Source organism: Gossypium hirsutum, chromosome A05 (genome assembly GCF_007990345.1).
Source record: "Gossypium hirsutum isolate 1008001.06 chromosome A05, Gossypium_hirsutum_v2.1, whole genome shotgun sequence".
Classification (NCBI taxonomy): Eukaryota; Viridiplantae; Streptophyta; class Magnoliopsida; order Malvales; family Malvaceae; genus Gossypium; species Gossypium hirsutum.
In genome coordinates, this window is record NC_053428.1 from 24970613 (window position 1) to 24985416 (window position 14804).

Consider the following 14804-nt stretch of genomic DNA (forward strand, 5'->3'; position numbering starts at 1 on the left):
AATGACATACTCTAAACAAAAGAAATGTTAAGCATTACCTGAATGAAAATTTGACAAATACAAGAGCCTCAAAGCAAGGACAAAGTTCAACCAGGGACAAAAGGGTGATATTTGAAAAATGTTGATTACTCGTGAAGCTTGGAAACGAGTACGAGGCTTGAAGAGAAAGTCGAGAATCAAAGCAATGAACGCAGATCCTCAAAAATCGTGACGAAAAGGACATACGACTAACATGCTTAAGGCGCATAGCATAATCATGTAAGCATAAAGGCATTTAAGACCAACATGTGCATATCATGACAACATCATGCATGATATATGTAGGTACTCCAGCAGAGCAAGAAGATGTGATGATAGCTGTACTGAATCAAAGGAAAAAACACCTGAGTTCTACCAAATGGCAGGTTTTGGTATTTTGATGTTTTATTTCTGTTTTCAAAAATCGATTCATATTCCGAGAGGTGAGTTGAGCCTTTTAATTTTTTTAAAAATCAACTCATATTGCGAGAGGTGAGTTGAGCCTCGGCTCACATGCTGAGGTATTTCCAATTTCTGTTTTAATTTATGTTTTTCAAAATCAACTCATATTGCAAGAGGTGAGTTGAGCCTTTTAATTCATGTTTTCAAAAATCAACTCATATTGCGAGGGGTGAGTTGAGCCTCATGACACGCTGAGGTATTTTCAATTTCCATTTTTCAAGTTATGCTTTTCAAAAATCAACTCATATTGCGAGACGTGAGTTGAGCCTCAGGGCACGCTGATGTATTTTCAATTTCTGTTTTTTTTTTTCAATTTATATTTTTCAAAAATCAACTTAGATTGCGAGAGGTGAGTTGGGCCTCGGGGCACGCTGAGGTATTTTCAAATTCTATTTTTCCAAAATCAACTCATATTGTGAGAGGTGGGTTGAGCCTCAGGACACGCTGAGGTAATTTCAATTTCTGTTTTTCAATTTCTACTTTTCAAAAATCAACTCATATTGCGAGAGGTGAGTTGAGCCTCAGAAACGCTGAGGTAATTTCAATTTCTATGTTTCAAAAATCAACTCATATTGCGAGAGGTGAGTTGGGCCTCGGGGCACGCTAAGGTATTTTCAAATTCTATTTTTCAAAAATCAATTCATATTGCGAGAAATGAGTTGAGCTCAGGATCACATGCCGAATAAAGAATAAAGATGAGAGCTGATTGAAAACACCAGACTTTGTACCCCTGAAGTTGCAATGGAGCAGGTCAAAGTTACAAGTCTTGTATCCCTGAAGTTACAATAGAGCAGGTTAAAGTTGCAAGTCTTGTCTCCCTGAAGTTGTAGTGGAGCTGATCAAGGATATCAAATCTCGCCTTTCTAAAGTTACAAAAGAGAAGATCATAAACCTCATCTCACCGAAGCGACAGAAAAGCAGATTGAAGTTGTAGACCTGATCTTTATGAAGCTGCATGGAATCAGATCAAAGCCACAAATCTCATATCCTTGAAGTTCAATCGGAGTAGATTGAAGCTACAAGGCATATGTCAGAAGATGCAGTGGATTGAACCAAAGCTACAAGATGCAATGGACTGGAAGGAGACTATCTGAACAAGAAGAGCATCAATGAAGTCAAGACTCGGTAAGACAGGGCAAAATTGGCCTTTCATTATGTCTTTGCTCTGTTCCCGTTACACGACAATGAGTAAAGAGGGGCAGCTGTTAAAGGCCAATTTTGGGCCATCCCTAAATTACTCAGCCCAATACATTAAATCCCAACAATTTTGAACCCAAACTAAACCTACCCATTACATCAAACCCCAAGACCCAAACATCTAACCCAAACCCGGTTGGCCCACTAAAACCTAAACCAACCACTACTCAAACCTTAACCCATCAGACCCACAACAACCCAATGACTAAACCTAACCCACTTACAACCAATTACCCAAACCCAATACAAAACCCTTAGCCCAACTAAACACTAAGCCCAATACCACAAATCAGAAACAAAAAATACCTAAACCCTAACCCTAGCTTGTGGCGCCTAATCCTCTGACATTCGGCCACCCACCGTTCACCCACTCTCTGCTCCACCGCCCTAATACCTGCAAGAAGAGACAGAAACAATAAAAAATGATTGAAAGAGGGTTATAAAACCCGAATCAGAATTGTAAAAAAAGGGGGGGAGAATATGGTTTAATACAAAAAACGAATGTAACGAGGGCATTTTTTTCTTTCTTTCCTAATATTCAAAAGAAAGAACAAAAACAATACAAGCACAAACAGATCGGAAATATATAAGGGGAAATACAAAAAATAAGATCGATCCAGCAACCAAATACCAACATCAAAACCTTAAGGTGAATATTTTTTATTTTATCTCTGTTTTTACTTTCGAATTTATTCCTTGTACATTTATAAATACAAAAATATAAATAAACATAACAATTTTAAAAACATAAATAAAAAGCAAAAAAAAGAGAAAAAAATTAGAAATTTACCTTCTCCGGCCAACGTACGCGGTGGCCTGCGCCGGCGACAGACAGCAGCTGAAGATTGGCCGGTGACCAGCCCCCAGGCCGAGAACCCCTTCCCCTTCCCTTCTCTCTTCTTTCTCTCTTTTTTTCCCTTTCCCCTCTCAAATGAATTTTTTCAAAAATTTTTATCTTTTATAGGGGACCAAAACGCCCCGGTTAAAACAAAAACGACGTCGTTTTGGCCCCGGGTCGGGTCGACCCGACCCACTCCGAACAGGATCCGTGTGTTTTTTAAAGCGGAAGGGATAATTGTGCTTTTAGCCCTTCCGCTTTTCTGGGATTTTACAATCAAGTTTTTTCATTTTCAATTTGGCCCCATAATTTTCAACGCTTTTCAATTTGGTCCCCCGTGCTGCGCTGTGTTTTGACCAAGGGGTTTATTGTGCTTTTAGCCCCTCCGGTTAGGCGCGTTTTATAATTTCGTCCTCTTCTTTTTATTTTTATTTCAAATCGACCCCAATAACTAGTTTTTCAATTCAATTTCGTCCTTTTTTTACTTTTTCCGTTATTCTACTTTAATTTTATTATTGTTATAATTTTATTATTATTATTATTATTTATTAGTGTATAGTTTATGTATATATGTATATATATGTAGTAATGTTCTATTATTTTATTTTTATAATTTCATTATTATAGCAACTTTTTGTATCTCAATATTACTATCTATATTATTATTATTTTACCACATTATTATATTATTGTTGTTATTAATATATTATTATTATATTTATTAATAATATTATTAGTACTAATATATATTTTCACTTAATGTTTATGTATGTGTCTACGTGTATGTATTTATGTATTGTACTAATAGTTTTCTTTTTTCATATTATTATCTCTAATATATGTATATATTGTATATGTTTATATTATATATATTATTTCTTTACTATTCCATGTATATATTTTTATACCATATCGTGTATATATCCTCATCACTCCTATCATCATTATTAATATTAGCATGTGCTTTATATATCGAATGTATGTATATATGTATCTTTAATGGTGTGTTTCTATTTTTATTATATATGTATTGTAATACGCATATGTATATATTTTAATTAATTGTATGTATTTCGCATACTATTTCATGTAGGTATTTTTATATAATCCTTATTATTGTTACCAATGTTAGTACATATATTTTATTATACGTATATAAATTTTTTATATAGTATTATTTTCATATGTTATTATACTCATTAATTTACTTATTATTTTCCATATTGTCACTCATGATATTAATATTATTATATGTTATTTGGTGTATATATATCTTTTTATTGTTACTATTTTTACTATTATTATTAGTACAGGTCTGTTATATATGTATATTGTGTATGTTCATTTTAAATATGTTATGTATATATATATATTATGTACCCATATTTGTATTATTATGTAAACCCTTTTCATTCCTATTTTACGTACACATTCTTAATGTCATTATTACGTATATACATTCATTGTTTTCATCTCATATTCAATTCTAGTATTACATTATATCTTTATTGTTTATAATATTATTGTCACACTTATATTTGTTTCAATGTACTTCTAGATTTGTTGTTTATTTATTTTTATTTCATATCAATTCGCTTTACGTTCAAACGAAAATCTTTTTCTAATTAATTTCAATAATCAAGGCAACGCACCGATTTAACAATAAGTCATCAAATTTCATCACTATGTTGGATGGAATTTAACGGTTCGTGTTAAAACGGTATATCCTTCTCAAAAACCAAAGAAACTAAAATTTCTCATCTTTTCAATTGAATTACGACTAAATGTTACATTGAACTTGCATTTTTGAAAATCAAGACAACACGTGTTTATAAGATACCAATTTTGGTCGTCGAGAGGGTGCTAATACCTTCCTCGCCCGTAACCGACTCCCGAACCCTACTTTTTCTCTGGATTTTGACGTAGACCCAAACTTGACCTTCTTTTTGTTTTAAAAATAAATTTATTAGGTGTCCGATCACACCTATAAAAAGGATCGGCGACGACTCCTTTTTTTGTAAAATCAAACTTCAGTTTTCAAATTTTCAATAAATCGCCACAATTAGCGACCAAGCGAAACCAAAATTTTTACGTCGCTACATTTAATATTGAATTAAAATTTAAAAGACTAATATTAGTTATTAATTATAAATTAGTTATAAATTAATCACATTTGGTAATTGTTAGTAGTAAAGAGAAGAAAAATTTTTTGTTTATTTTTAAGATATCTTATTTTTTACAAAAAAAATTTACTTATTATTTTAATTACATGTTTAAATTTGTATTAATTATTTTTTATTTTGTATATATATATATATGAGATGTTATGTGATGATACAATCTAAGAGGATGTTTCCAAGGTTGTTGAATAATGAGAGGTTAGGTAAGAGGATTATCAGTTGGATTTAACTCATATGGCTGTAATAATATGGAATTGTCTAAACTTATTAAGTTGTTTATGTTATATCACCAATGTTTAAAAAGAAAATAAATAAGGTGAAATTATTTGACAAAATTAATACATTAAAATTATTAGAATTGATCCTATTATAACAGATAAACTAAGTCCATAAAAATCAAGAGTACATGGACCTTCTCTGCAATTTGACAGTGATTTCTGTAATACATTAAAATTAATTTTAATTTTTTTTTTCAGAATTTTCAGAGTTCAAAGGAAGTACGAATTGCATGCTGCAGCAGGCAGCTTCTTTAATGACTTGAAAAGAAATTTAAAATTTTCTATAATTTTTATTGAAATTAAAAAAATTCTAAGTTTTAGTTTTCTAAAATTTTGAAGAGTCTTCTTCATCATTTTTAGAATTATAATTTTTTATTTACAATTTTCTGAATCTTTGAACAATGAAAAAAATTAAGGATTAATTTGCTTCAAAATAAAAATAGTAAAGGTTAAAACAAATATATATGTATATAGATGATTAAATTTATTATTTAAAAAAATGAAAAATTTAAAATACAATGCGAGATACACGTGAAACAAAGTTGTGTTGAAATTTATTATATATAAAATATTATTTTTGTTCAAGTCTAAGCTGAAACTTCTCAGCAAATGGTTCCATAGAAATTTTGCAACTCTTAGTCAAATAGACATCTTGACTGAAAAATTAAGCTAATTTAAAATTTTAGTTGTTTAGTTTTGAGAAATAAAATGTTTATTTCAAAACTAAAAAAAAAACATTTAAATATAAAAATATAAAAATTATTATAACTTATTATTACATTTTGATATATAAAATATAAATTTTAAATATTAAATATTTTTTTAAAAATATTAATTATTTATAAAATTTTATTTGAAAAAATAAATTATTTTTTAAATATTAAAATATAACCATTGCAAATTTAAATATATAAAATAAATTTCAATAAAAAATAATTTTATATATAATATAAATATTACACAAAATACATTAAATTATAAATAAAGATTAAAAATATCATTGGACTCCCGAAACATTTTTATCTCAAACACAAAAGCTAAAAATATATATATAATTTTGCATTTGGGTTCAAAAGCATTTTTTACTCTTCAAAATTATATTTTTAATATTACTTATAGCTCCAAAAGTGCTACTGTATAAAAGGAATAAATGCCAGACATTGCCTCCAAAAGCATGCAAAGAAATGGAGGCAATCAAGCCACACTAACTTAAGATTAATAATAATATTATGATAAATAATTTTCGAGCGATTGTGAATTAAGTTGGGCTAAAATAATTGTTGAGTAGATGCTCAAAAAGTGTATTAACACCGACAAAAGTTTTAGAGATGAGTCAGCACATCAATGAAGACTAAGGTGTAGAATGGCTTTGAATTTTCAAACGAGTATTCTACACCTTCCTATGAGTTACGCTAACACACTTCCCATTTAACGTGTCTTTTGATCTTAAAAAATGAAAAACCTTCCCAATAAATTAGAAACTAATATCTAGGTGTTGTCCATTAATATTTCATCTTAGAAATTAAAAACCGGGAAAAAAAAGGAAATGGGTTTGGGTTATAAGTTTGAGGAGCTTGGTTTCAAGTTAACAATTATAGCAACTTTAGTGGCAGCTGAAGCAAAACCTGGATGCGAAAGCAAGTGCGGGAATGTCAGCATTCCTTATCCTTTTGGAGCAGGCAATGGTTGCAACATCAACAACAACTTTTTCATTCGTTGTAACAAGACTTTCAACCCTCCAAAAGCATTTTTATCCACCACTGATATTGAAGTTCTCTACATCTCTCTAGATGGCTATTTGCGCGTCCAAAATTGGGTAGGTTATGACTGTTATAGTTCATCAGGACGGGGTTCATATTTTGAGACATGGATTGCGCACTCACCATTCCCAATATCTAATACCAGAAACAAGTTCACAGCCATTGGTTGTGACACCTACGCTTTCGTTGCGGGTTCTAAGGGACCGGCGTCTCCCACCGCATGTGTAACGTTTTGTAACAACCTGACCCATGCGATAAATGGATCTTGCTCCGGCCTCGGTTGCTGCCAGGCAGCTATCCCTAAAGGAATGAGGAGTTATAAGCTAAGTTTTGACAGCTTTTGGAAACATTCAAAAGTATTAAACTTCAATCCTTGCAGTTATGGATTTGTTGTGGAAGATGGAGCCTATAACTTTTCTGTTTTACATCTTTCCGACACTAACTTCAGTAAAAGGAAATTCCCAATTATTCTTGATTGGGCAATTGGGAACCAAAGTTGCGCGGAAGCTGGAATGAATCCACAAAATTATGCCTGCAAGCGAAATAGTATTTGTATAAATGGAGAAAATGGCAATGGATACTGGTGCAAATGTCCTGATGGTTTTCAAGGCAACCCATACCTCTCCCACGGTTGTCAAGGTAAATAGATTTTAATTTCCTCATTGCAAATTCATTTCGGTTAATTTAATGAAAAATAATATTTGTTGAACTATCAATTAATAATAAAATGATATATTAGATAAATAATATTAATTTTATTAAACATAATTAAATATTGATTATAATTATTTTGTTTTTCTTTCAGATTTTAAGTTTTGAGTTTTATATTTTAGGTTTTTGAATTTTAAATTTAGAGTTTTAATTTTTTTTATATTTATTTATGTTTAACTATTATTAATTAATATTTATTTTTTAAAAATGAAGTTATTTATATTTACTTTTCAAACTCTTCAATTTTTGGTTTTACACAAAATGATGATATGTTATGTTATTATTAATTAATAGTGGCTCCTTTTAATTAATTATACATTAATTTTGTATTAGGTATATTAAAATTTTTTAAATGTTGGAAAATTTGCAGCTACTGGTGGAGTTTATAATTTTTCATGCTCGGAGGGGTTTAGGGTTCTTAACTTGTCATCAACCTTTGCTTGCTTTCCTAAATTTATCCCACACCATCGAAGTTTCCCCACTCTGGTTGTTGCACTAGGTTAGTAAATTCAATAAACTGCTACTTACTTTCACATCTTTTGTTTTTAACATCATCCGTGATGCAAACATTCTTATATTTTGATTTTGATTTTATTTTGATTTTATTTTCATCTTATTTATTTTAAGATCTTTATTTATTTTAATGTTCACGTGATGTCTGATATTAACAATTCTAATTAGTTTGTTTTGTCATTCCCATTTTGGATTGAAGAACATATTGGAACTATAGTCTATAGATTTGCTAACAATGGATTATTTTTAAGTTTTGTAGATGATATCCAAAAGTTTGTATCTTAAATTAAAATTCTAAATTTAAATCTTCAACCTTAAATCTTATTTCTTTAAAATTCATAAATATAATAAATTAAAGTATAAAATTACATAAAATTATAATTTTGATTTAATCATGAACATCTGTAAAATTAAAGTAAATTAATCTAATCATTTTTTTTTATAAAGAATATAATTGTTCGTTCATAAAATAAGCAAACATAAAATAATGTGTTAGAAATCATAGAAACAACAATAAAATAAATATTTCACATATATAATTTCACAAAATCAAAGCTCATATAACACTTTCCTAGATTTATAAGTAGTTAATTATTTAATCTTATATTTATGCCTTTAATGGTACGTAGATTCATTTTTATTTCACCTTCACCTCTATTTTGCTTCAAAACTCACATTTTATATCATTGATTTTAATAATTTCCAAGTTAAACCATATATCCAATTTCATGCCCACCATCTTACCCTACATGCAAATAATCTCGACAATGAATTATGACATTATTCATATTCATCACATGCAGGTATTTGCTTAAGTATAGGGCTCTTGTTTCTAGTTGTTGGGATTTGGTGGCTTTATAAGAAATTAGAGCGAAGAAAGAACATTAAACAGAAGGGAAAATTCTTTAAAAAAAAATGGTGGGTTATTGTTTCAGAAAAAGTTATCTTCAAATGAAGGTGGTTTGAATAAAGCTAAACTCTTCAGTTCCGAAGAATTGGAAACTGCTACTGATCAATATAATAAGAATAGAATCCTAGGTAGAGGAGCCCAAGGCATAGTTTACAAAGGAATGTTGCATGACGGGAGAATAGTTGCAATAAAGAAGTCCAAGATAGTAAACCAAGGGTATCTTGAACAATTTATCAATGAGATCGTTATTCTTTCTCAAATTGATCATAAAAATGTTGTCAAACTATTAGGTTGTTGCTTGGAGACTGAAGTCCCCCTCCTTATCTATGAATTCATCCCTAATGGAACCCTTTCCCATTTCATCCATGACCAAAATGAAGAGTACCCAAGATCTTGGGATATGCGATTACGCATTGCAACGGAAGTTGCAAGTGCGGTTTCATACTTACATTCATCTGCATCAGTCCCCATTTATCACCGAGACATCAAGTCTAGCAACATACTACTAGATGAAAAATTTCGGGCAAAAGTATCAGATTTTGGAACATCTAGATTAGTAGGTATTGATCAAACTCACTTAACTACTCAAGTGCAAGGCACTTTTGGGTACTTAGATCCTGAATACTTCCAGTCAAGTCAATTCACTGAAAAAGTGATGTTTACAGTTTTGGAGTGGTTCTTGTCGAGCTCTTAACAGCACAAAAGGCAGTCTCAACATTCGGATCACAAGAAACTAGGGGATTAGTCTCCTATTTTATGTCGTCGATGGAAGAAAACCGTTTGCTGGAAATTGTTGATGGTGAAATTTTGAAGGATGGTGAAAGAGATAAACTAGTTGTAGTTGCTCACCTTGCAAAAAGATGTTTGAACTTAGATGGGAGGCTCAGACCAACAATGAAAGAAGTGACCATGGAACTTGAGAGAATTAGAACTTCACAAGGTGATTGCATCGCCACTCAACCAAAACAAGTTAAGTTCGTTGCGACAAAATCAACTGAGAAAGGCGATTTTGCTTCATCCTTGACTGGATGTTACATGAATTGTGGCATTACATCAACACCAAAACCAAATGTTCATCCACTTATGTTCCATACAGTTTGACTAAAAGAGTTATTTCTTATTCTACAAGTTTATACTCAATTATTGGCGATGACGATACTTAGTTTTAACTATTAATACATTATCTCTTCTAAAATTAAATAAAACTATGTTTTAGAAAATTTGTGCTTTTAATGATAATAATAAAGTAAAACTAGATCAAATATCAGTGTTACTTTACTTTATATATATTTCAAAAGAACAACTGTTGTCAAGAACAGTTATGTTTGCTTATTTTATGCTTTCTTTAAACTTTATAAAAATTTTAAATTTTTTTTTGTTTTTGTTTTTTTATATATTTTTCTTGTATGGTGCTTGAAATATGTTAGCATTGGAATTATTGTTTGTCGATATTGAATGATGTATTGTTGAGTTTTGAGCATGTAAATTTCAATTTATGTTAGATAATTTGTAGCACCCCAAACCCGGCCCAGAAGTTTTGGCCGGATCCGACATGCCACATCAAAAACGTAAAAAAAAATTCCATTCTAAGTCTAGAAAATCGTACTTAATGTTCAAAAGATTAATTCATTAAAGGTTAAAGTGAATGGAAGCTGTGTACCAGGTAGGAAACCGGAAAAGAGGTGGTGAGTCCATCGGACTGCTTAAGTACCAAGCTCCCTTCGGATCCAATCCTAGACATGCATACCGCCATTGCCACACCTTAACGTCATGGATATTTCTAGGAAACCGATTTGATTAAGTCATTTTTAGGAAAAGTGATTAATTTTGGAAAATACTTTCATTGCGGAATCTTTGCTTGTTGTCGTGTTATTTTGAAATCAATTGTTGTTTTTGAAAACGCGCCCTAAAGCTATCCAATTTTAACAGTTAAAATAAGTATTACCTATCTTAGTAATACATATTAAAACCATCAAAAATAATTAAGCGGCCTTATTACATTTAAAAACCTAAAACTTCAAACGTAAATAAAAGGATGTCCAGTTCAGCATAAGAAAATCAAACTTTCAGAACGGGTGGCCACTCCGAATTCCCTCACAGCTCCAAGCCCACTATGGTTGGGGATTTCCTGCGTGGATGAAAATAAAAGGGGTGAGTTTGGGGAAACTCAGTGTGTAAGGAAAACCCATTCAAAGCCCAAGTCATCTCAAGCCCATTGGGCCTAAGCCCATTCAGGTAATAGTGGTACTGGGCCAGAGCCCTTTTCAGATTACAATAAACTGGGCCTTAGCCCCTTATTCGGATAACAGTATGGCCCATAGGCCCATTTCAAAATACATGCAACACCAGTAAACATATGCAAGCCCATTTGGGTAACAGTGGTACTGGGCCAGAGCCCTTTTCAGATTACAATAAACTGGGCCTTAGCCCCTTATTCAGATAACAGTATGGCCCATATGCCCATTTCAAAATACATGCAACATCAATAACATATGCAAGCCCATTTGGGGAGACTACTCAACCCACCAACCACTACACTTCACCCGTACCAGCCACACACTCCATGTGGGGAATAGCTCAACCCACCCAGTCCAACACTCCACAGTTGCAGCCTTGCTGCTCAGTTAACAGTAAATTGAGGCAAAGCCTCCAGTACGTGGACAAGCCACTTTAAGTACTTCCTCCGTCAATATCCCAGTCCCATGCATCAGATAATAACAACATGGCATGTAGTAAATAACAACAGTCAAACATGCATTTAGGTCAATTTAACTCTAGGGGTATTTCGGTAATTTATCTACTAGGGGTAAAATTGTAAATTTTCCACTTTTAAAGGTATTTCAGTAATTTTTCTATTTTAGGGTTTTTCATGCATATTCCTACTTTTCACGTACTAACAGAATCACGTACCGAGTGTTCTTACCGAATTGGGCCCGTTGGCCCATATTCCAATTTTGGCCCATTAAGCCCAAAAATATCGAGGGTACAGAAATCATGCACTTTGCAGTCCAAATTTTGCAGTTTACCAAAAACATTAATCGATTTACCTCACGAGCGTTCGCACACTCGCAAATCTACAAAATATCGGTTTTCGGCATTTCGGCTTTTCGACTTTTGCCGATCCAGACTAAGAAAGAGGGTGTTAGTTACACACCTGTTTGCGACGATATGCTGACGAGATCCACACACAAACTGCCTACAATTTGATTACTAACACGTTAATCTAACTATTCAAATACGAACTACGTATTAACCCCTTACAATATTCGGCCAACCACACCTACAGATCATAGTAAGCTTATAAGAAATCAATAAGCAACTCATTAACAAATTTTTGTCAATGTTTACCACATAATCATAATTTCACTGCAAGCTGTCTTCCTGAGCAGCAGTCACTAAATTATTTATAACTAGAGCTACGAAACTCCAAATAAAGTGCCGTTAATTTTCCATGAAAATAGACTCATATATCTTCTATCCATAAAATTTTCAGAATTTTTGGTATGGCCAATCAATACCATATTTTTCTCAAAGTTTCGCATGTTTCACTGTTTGACTAATCTGACCACTCTTCTTTACGAATCAAATTTATCATTGTACAAAATTCAAAATATGTTCTCGTTTATTTCATTTGAAACTAGACTCAACAAGATTTAATTACATAATTTATTCAGCTTCTAATTCATCTCCCACAATTTATGGTGATTTTCCAAAGTCACGTTACTGCTGCTGTCCCAAGCAGATTTATTACCAAATTCACTCTTTCACACATAACTTGCATGCTTGTTATTTAAACATGTATATCACCAATCAATCATCACATATCTATGATTTTACTTAAGTATAATCTCCATTTCATCATTTTAAAGCACAACATGTTAGCTGATTTTTCCCTTTAACATCTAAGGCACATGCATGCTCATTTGTTTGGCTCAACTTCACCTATCTTCCATTTTTTCATCAAAAGAACATGAAACAACAACCATTTCCTTCATTTTAATTCATGACTAAATGCTCACAACACAACTAAAACCAAAATATGCTTCAAGAGTTAAGGTAGAATCAAGAAGAACTCATGAACCTCAAAATAGAAGCAAGGTACCAAGAACTTACCTTCAATTTTCCTCCTCCTAATGACCGAATACTCAAGAGCTTTCTCCTCTCCTTTCTCTTCTCTAACTTTCAGCTATAATGAACAAAGATGGACAAAACTTTGTTCTTTTCACCCCTTTTTCTTTTAATAAAACTTCATATTTCATCCATTTAATTCTTTAATTCAAAAGACATGAAATTCTTATCATGAAACATTTACCTAACCCATTATCGTGAAACATTTACCTAACCCATTATCATGGAACATTTACCTAACCTATTATCATGGAACATTTACCTAACCTATTATCAATTTGTATCAATTTGTACCATAAATTATGGATATCAAGTGTACATTTTGTCTACAACAACATGATGGCTGGCCACTTCATGTAAAATGGGAGGTTTGTCATGCAAATCCTCCTATTTTGCACTCCTATTTATTTGGTCACTTCAATTTAGCCTATAGCATTTTCAAACATTTTCACATAGGTCCTATTTCATAATTTCACTCACAAATGACAAAATTAAAGCATGAAATTTTGCCAACATTCACAGAATTCCCGAAAATTGGGGCGTTACATAATTTGGTATTTGTTTTAAAAGTAAATGAGTTAGTTCAATAAGTTAAATTGCATAATAGGATAGAGATAATTGTTTTTCATGAAAATATGTATGATTTGTGCCAAAGGATAAATAGACTATATGGATACTTGTGGATAAATAATGCTTGAATTAATTATTATTCATTTGGGTAAATGTAGGCATGATTAAAATTGTGTTTTGTGAAATGTTTAGGGATTACTTAAGGCATTATTTGATTAGCCAAGAGCCTAAATGACTAACCTTGATGCTATTTTGTCCCAAGTTTCCATGATTTGAGCCTTAATGATAGAAATTGAGGCAATTTTTGTTAAGTTTGTAAGCTTATTTCTTAGGTTTTCAATGATTATTATGATACATTGTCGGTACGAGTAACTATCACAAAAGTCTGTTGTTTATAGTATGGTTTAGCTGAATTAATGATTCAATGCTTCCAACACTACAACAAAATAGACATTTAGCGGCGCTTTCAGCGGTATTTGGACAAAAAATGCCGCAAAAGATGTACATTAGTGGCGGTTGAATAAAAACGCCGCTAAAGGTTAGAGATAGAGTGGCGCTTGTCAAAAAAACACCGCAAAAGGGGACTATTAGCGGCGGTTTTGTAAAAACGCCGCAAAAGTGTTGAGGAAAACGACGCTGTGTATTGGTAAACTATAGAGGCATTAGCGGCACTTCCTGCAAACGCCGCAATATATCGAGAATTAGTGGCGTTTTTTCTAAAACGCCACAATAGGTGAAACATTAGCGGCAGTTGTTTAAAAACGCCACAAAAGTTTTGAGAAATACGACGTCGTGCATTGGTGAGCTGTTGCAGGCCAATTTTGACCCACCTAACCCAAACCCAAATTGAATCAAACGAACCCAAAACCCTTAACCCATCAGACCCACTTAAACCCATTTATATCAAAACCCAATAGAAGCCCAACACTTAAATTAACCCCTTACAATTTTGACCCAACAATAACCCAAACCCCAAACCCAATTCCTAACAGCCCAAACACTGAACCCTAAAATCAAAAACAAACAAAAAAAACCCTAAATCTAACCCTAGCCCCCTAGCTTGCGGCGCCGCAACCACCCCCTGACTTTTGGCCAACTGCCCTCTGCACCACCAGCCACCTGCAACACGCCACCGTCGCCCACTTGCACCTGCAAGGAATCAAAAAGAAAAGACAACAAATAATAAACAAAAACATTGTAAAGGCTATAAAAGCCACTAAAAACAACAATATAAAGGAT

At 32.3% G+C, this 14804-nt stretch overlaps 1 protein-coding gene and 1 pseudogene across 1 annotated transcript; both read left to right on the plus strand.

Moving 5' to 3' along the window:
• The first annotated feature begins 6513 nt into the window (after positions 1-6513).
• LOC107943036 (wall-associated receptor kinase 2) lies at positions 6514-7380 on the plus strand. The gene has a single exon (XM_041111908.1). It carries the CDS (start codon positions 6520-6522, stop codon positions 7378-7380), a length of 861 nt encoding a protein of 286 aa, XP_040967842.1. The 5' UTR covers positions 6514-6519.
• A 1455-nt stretch (positions 7381-8835) lies between these two features.
• Positions 8836-10079, plus strand: LOC121203133 (wall-associated receptor kinase-like 2; annotated as a pseudogene).
• The last annotated feature ends 4725 nt before the right edge of the window (positions 10080-14804 follow it).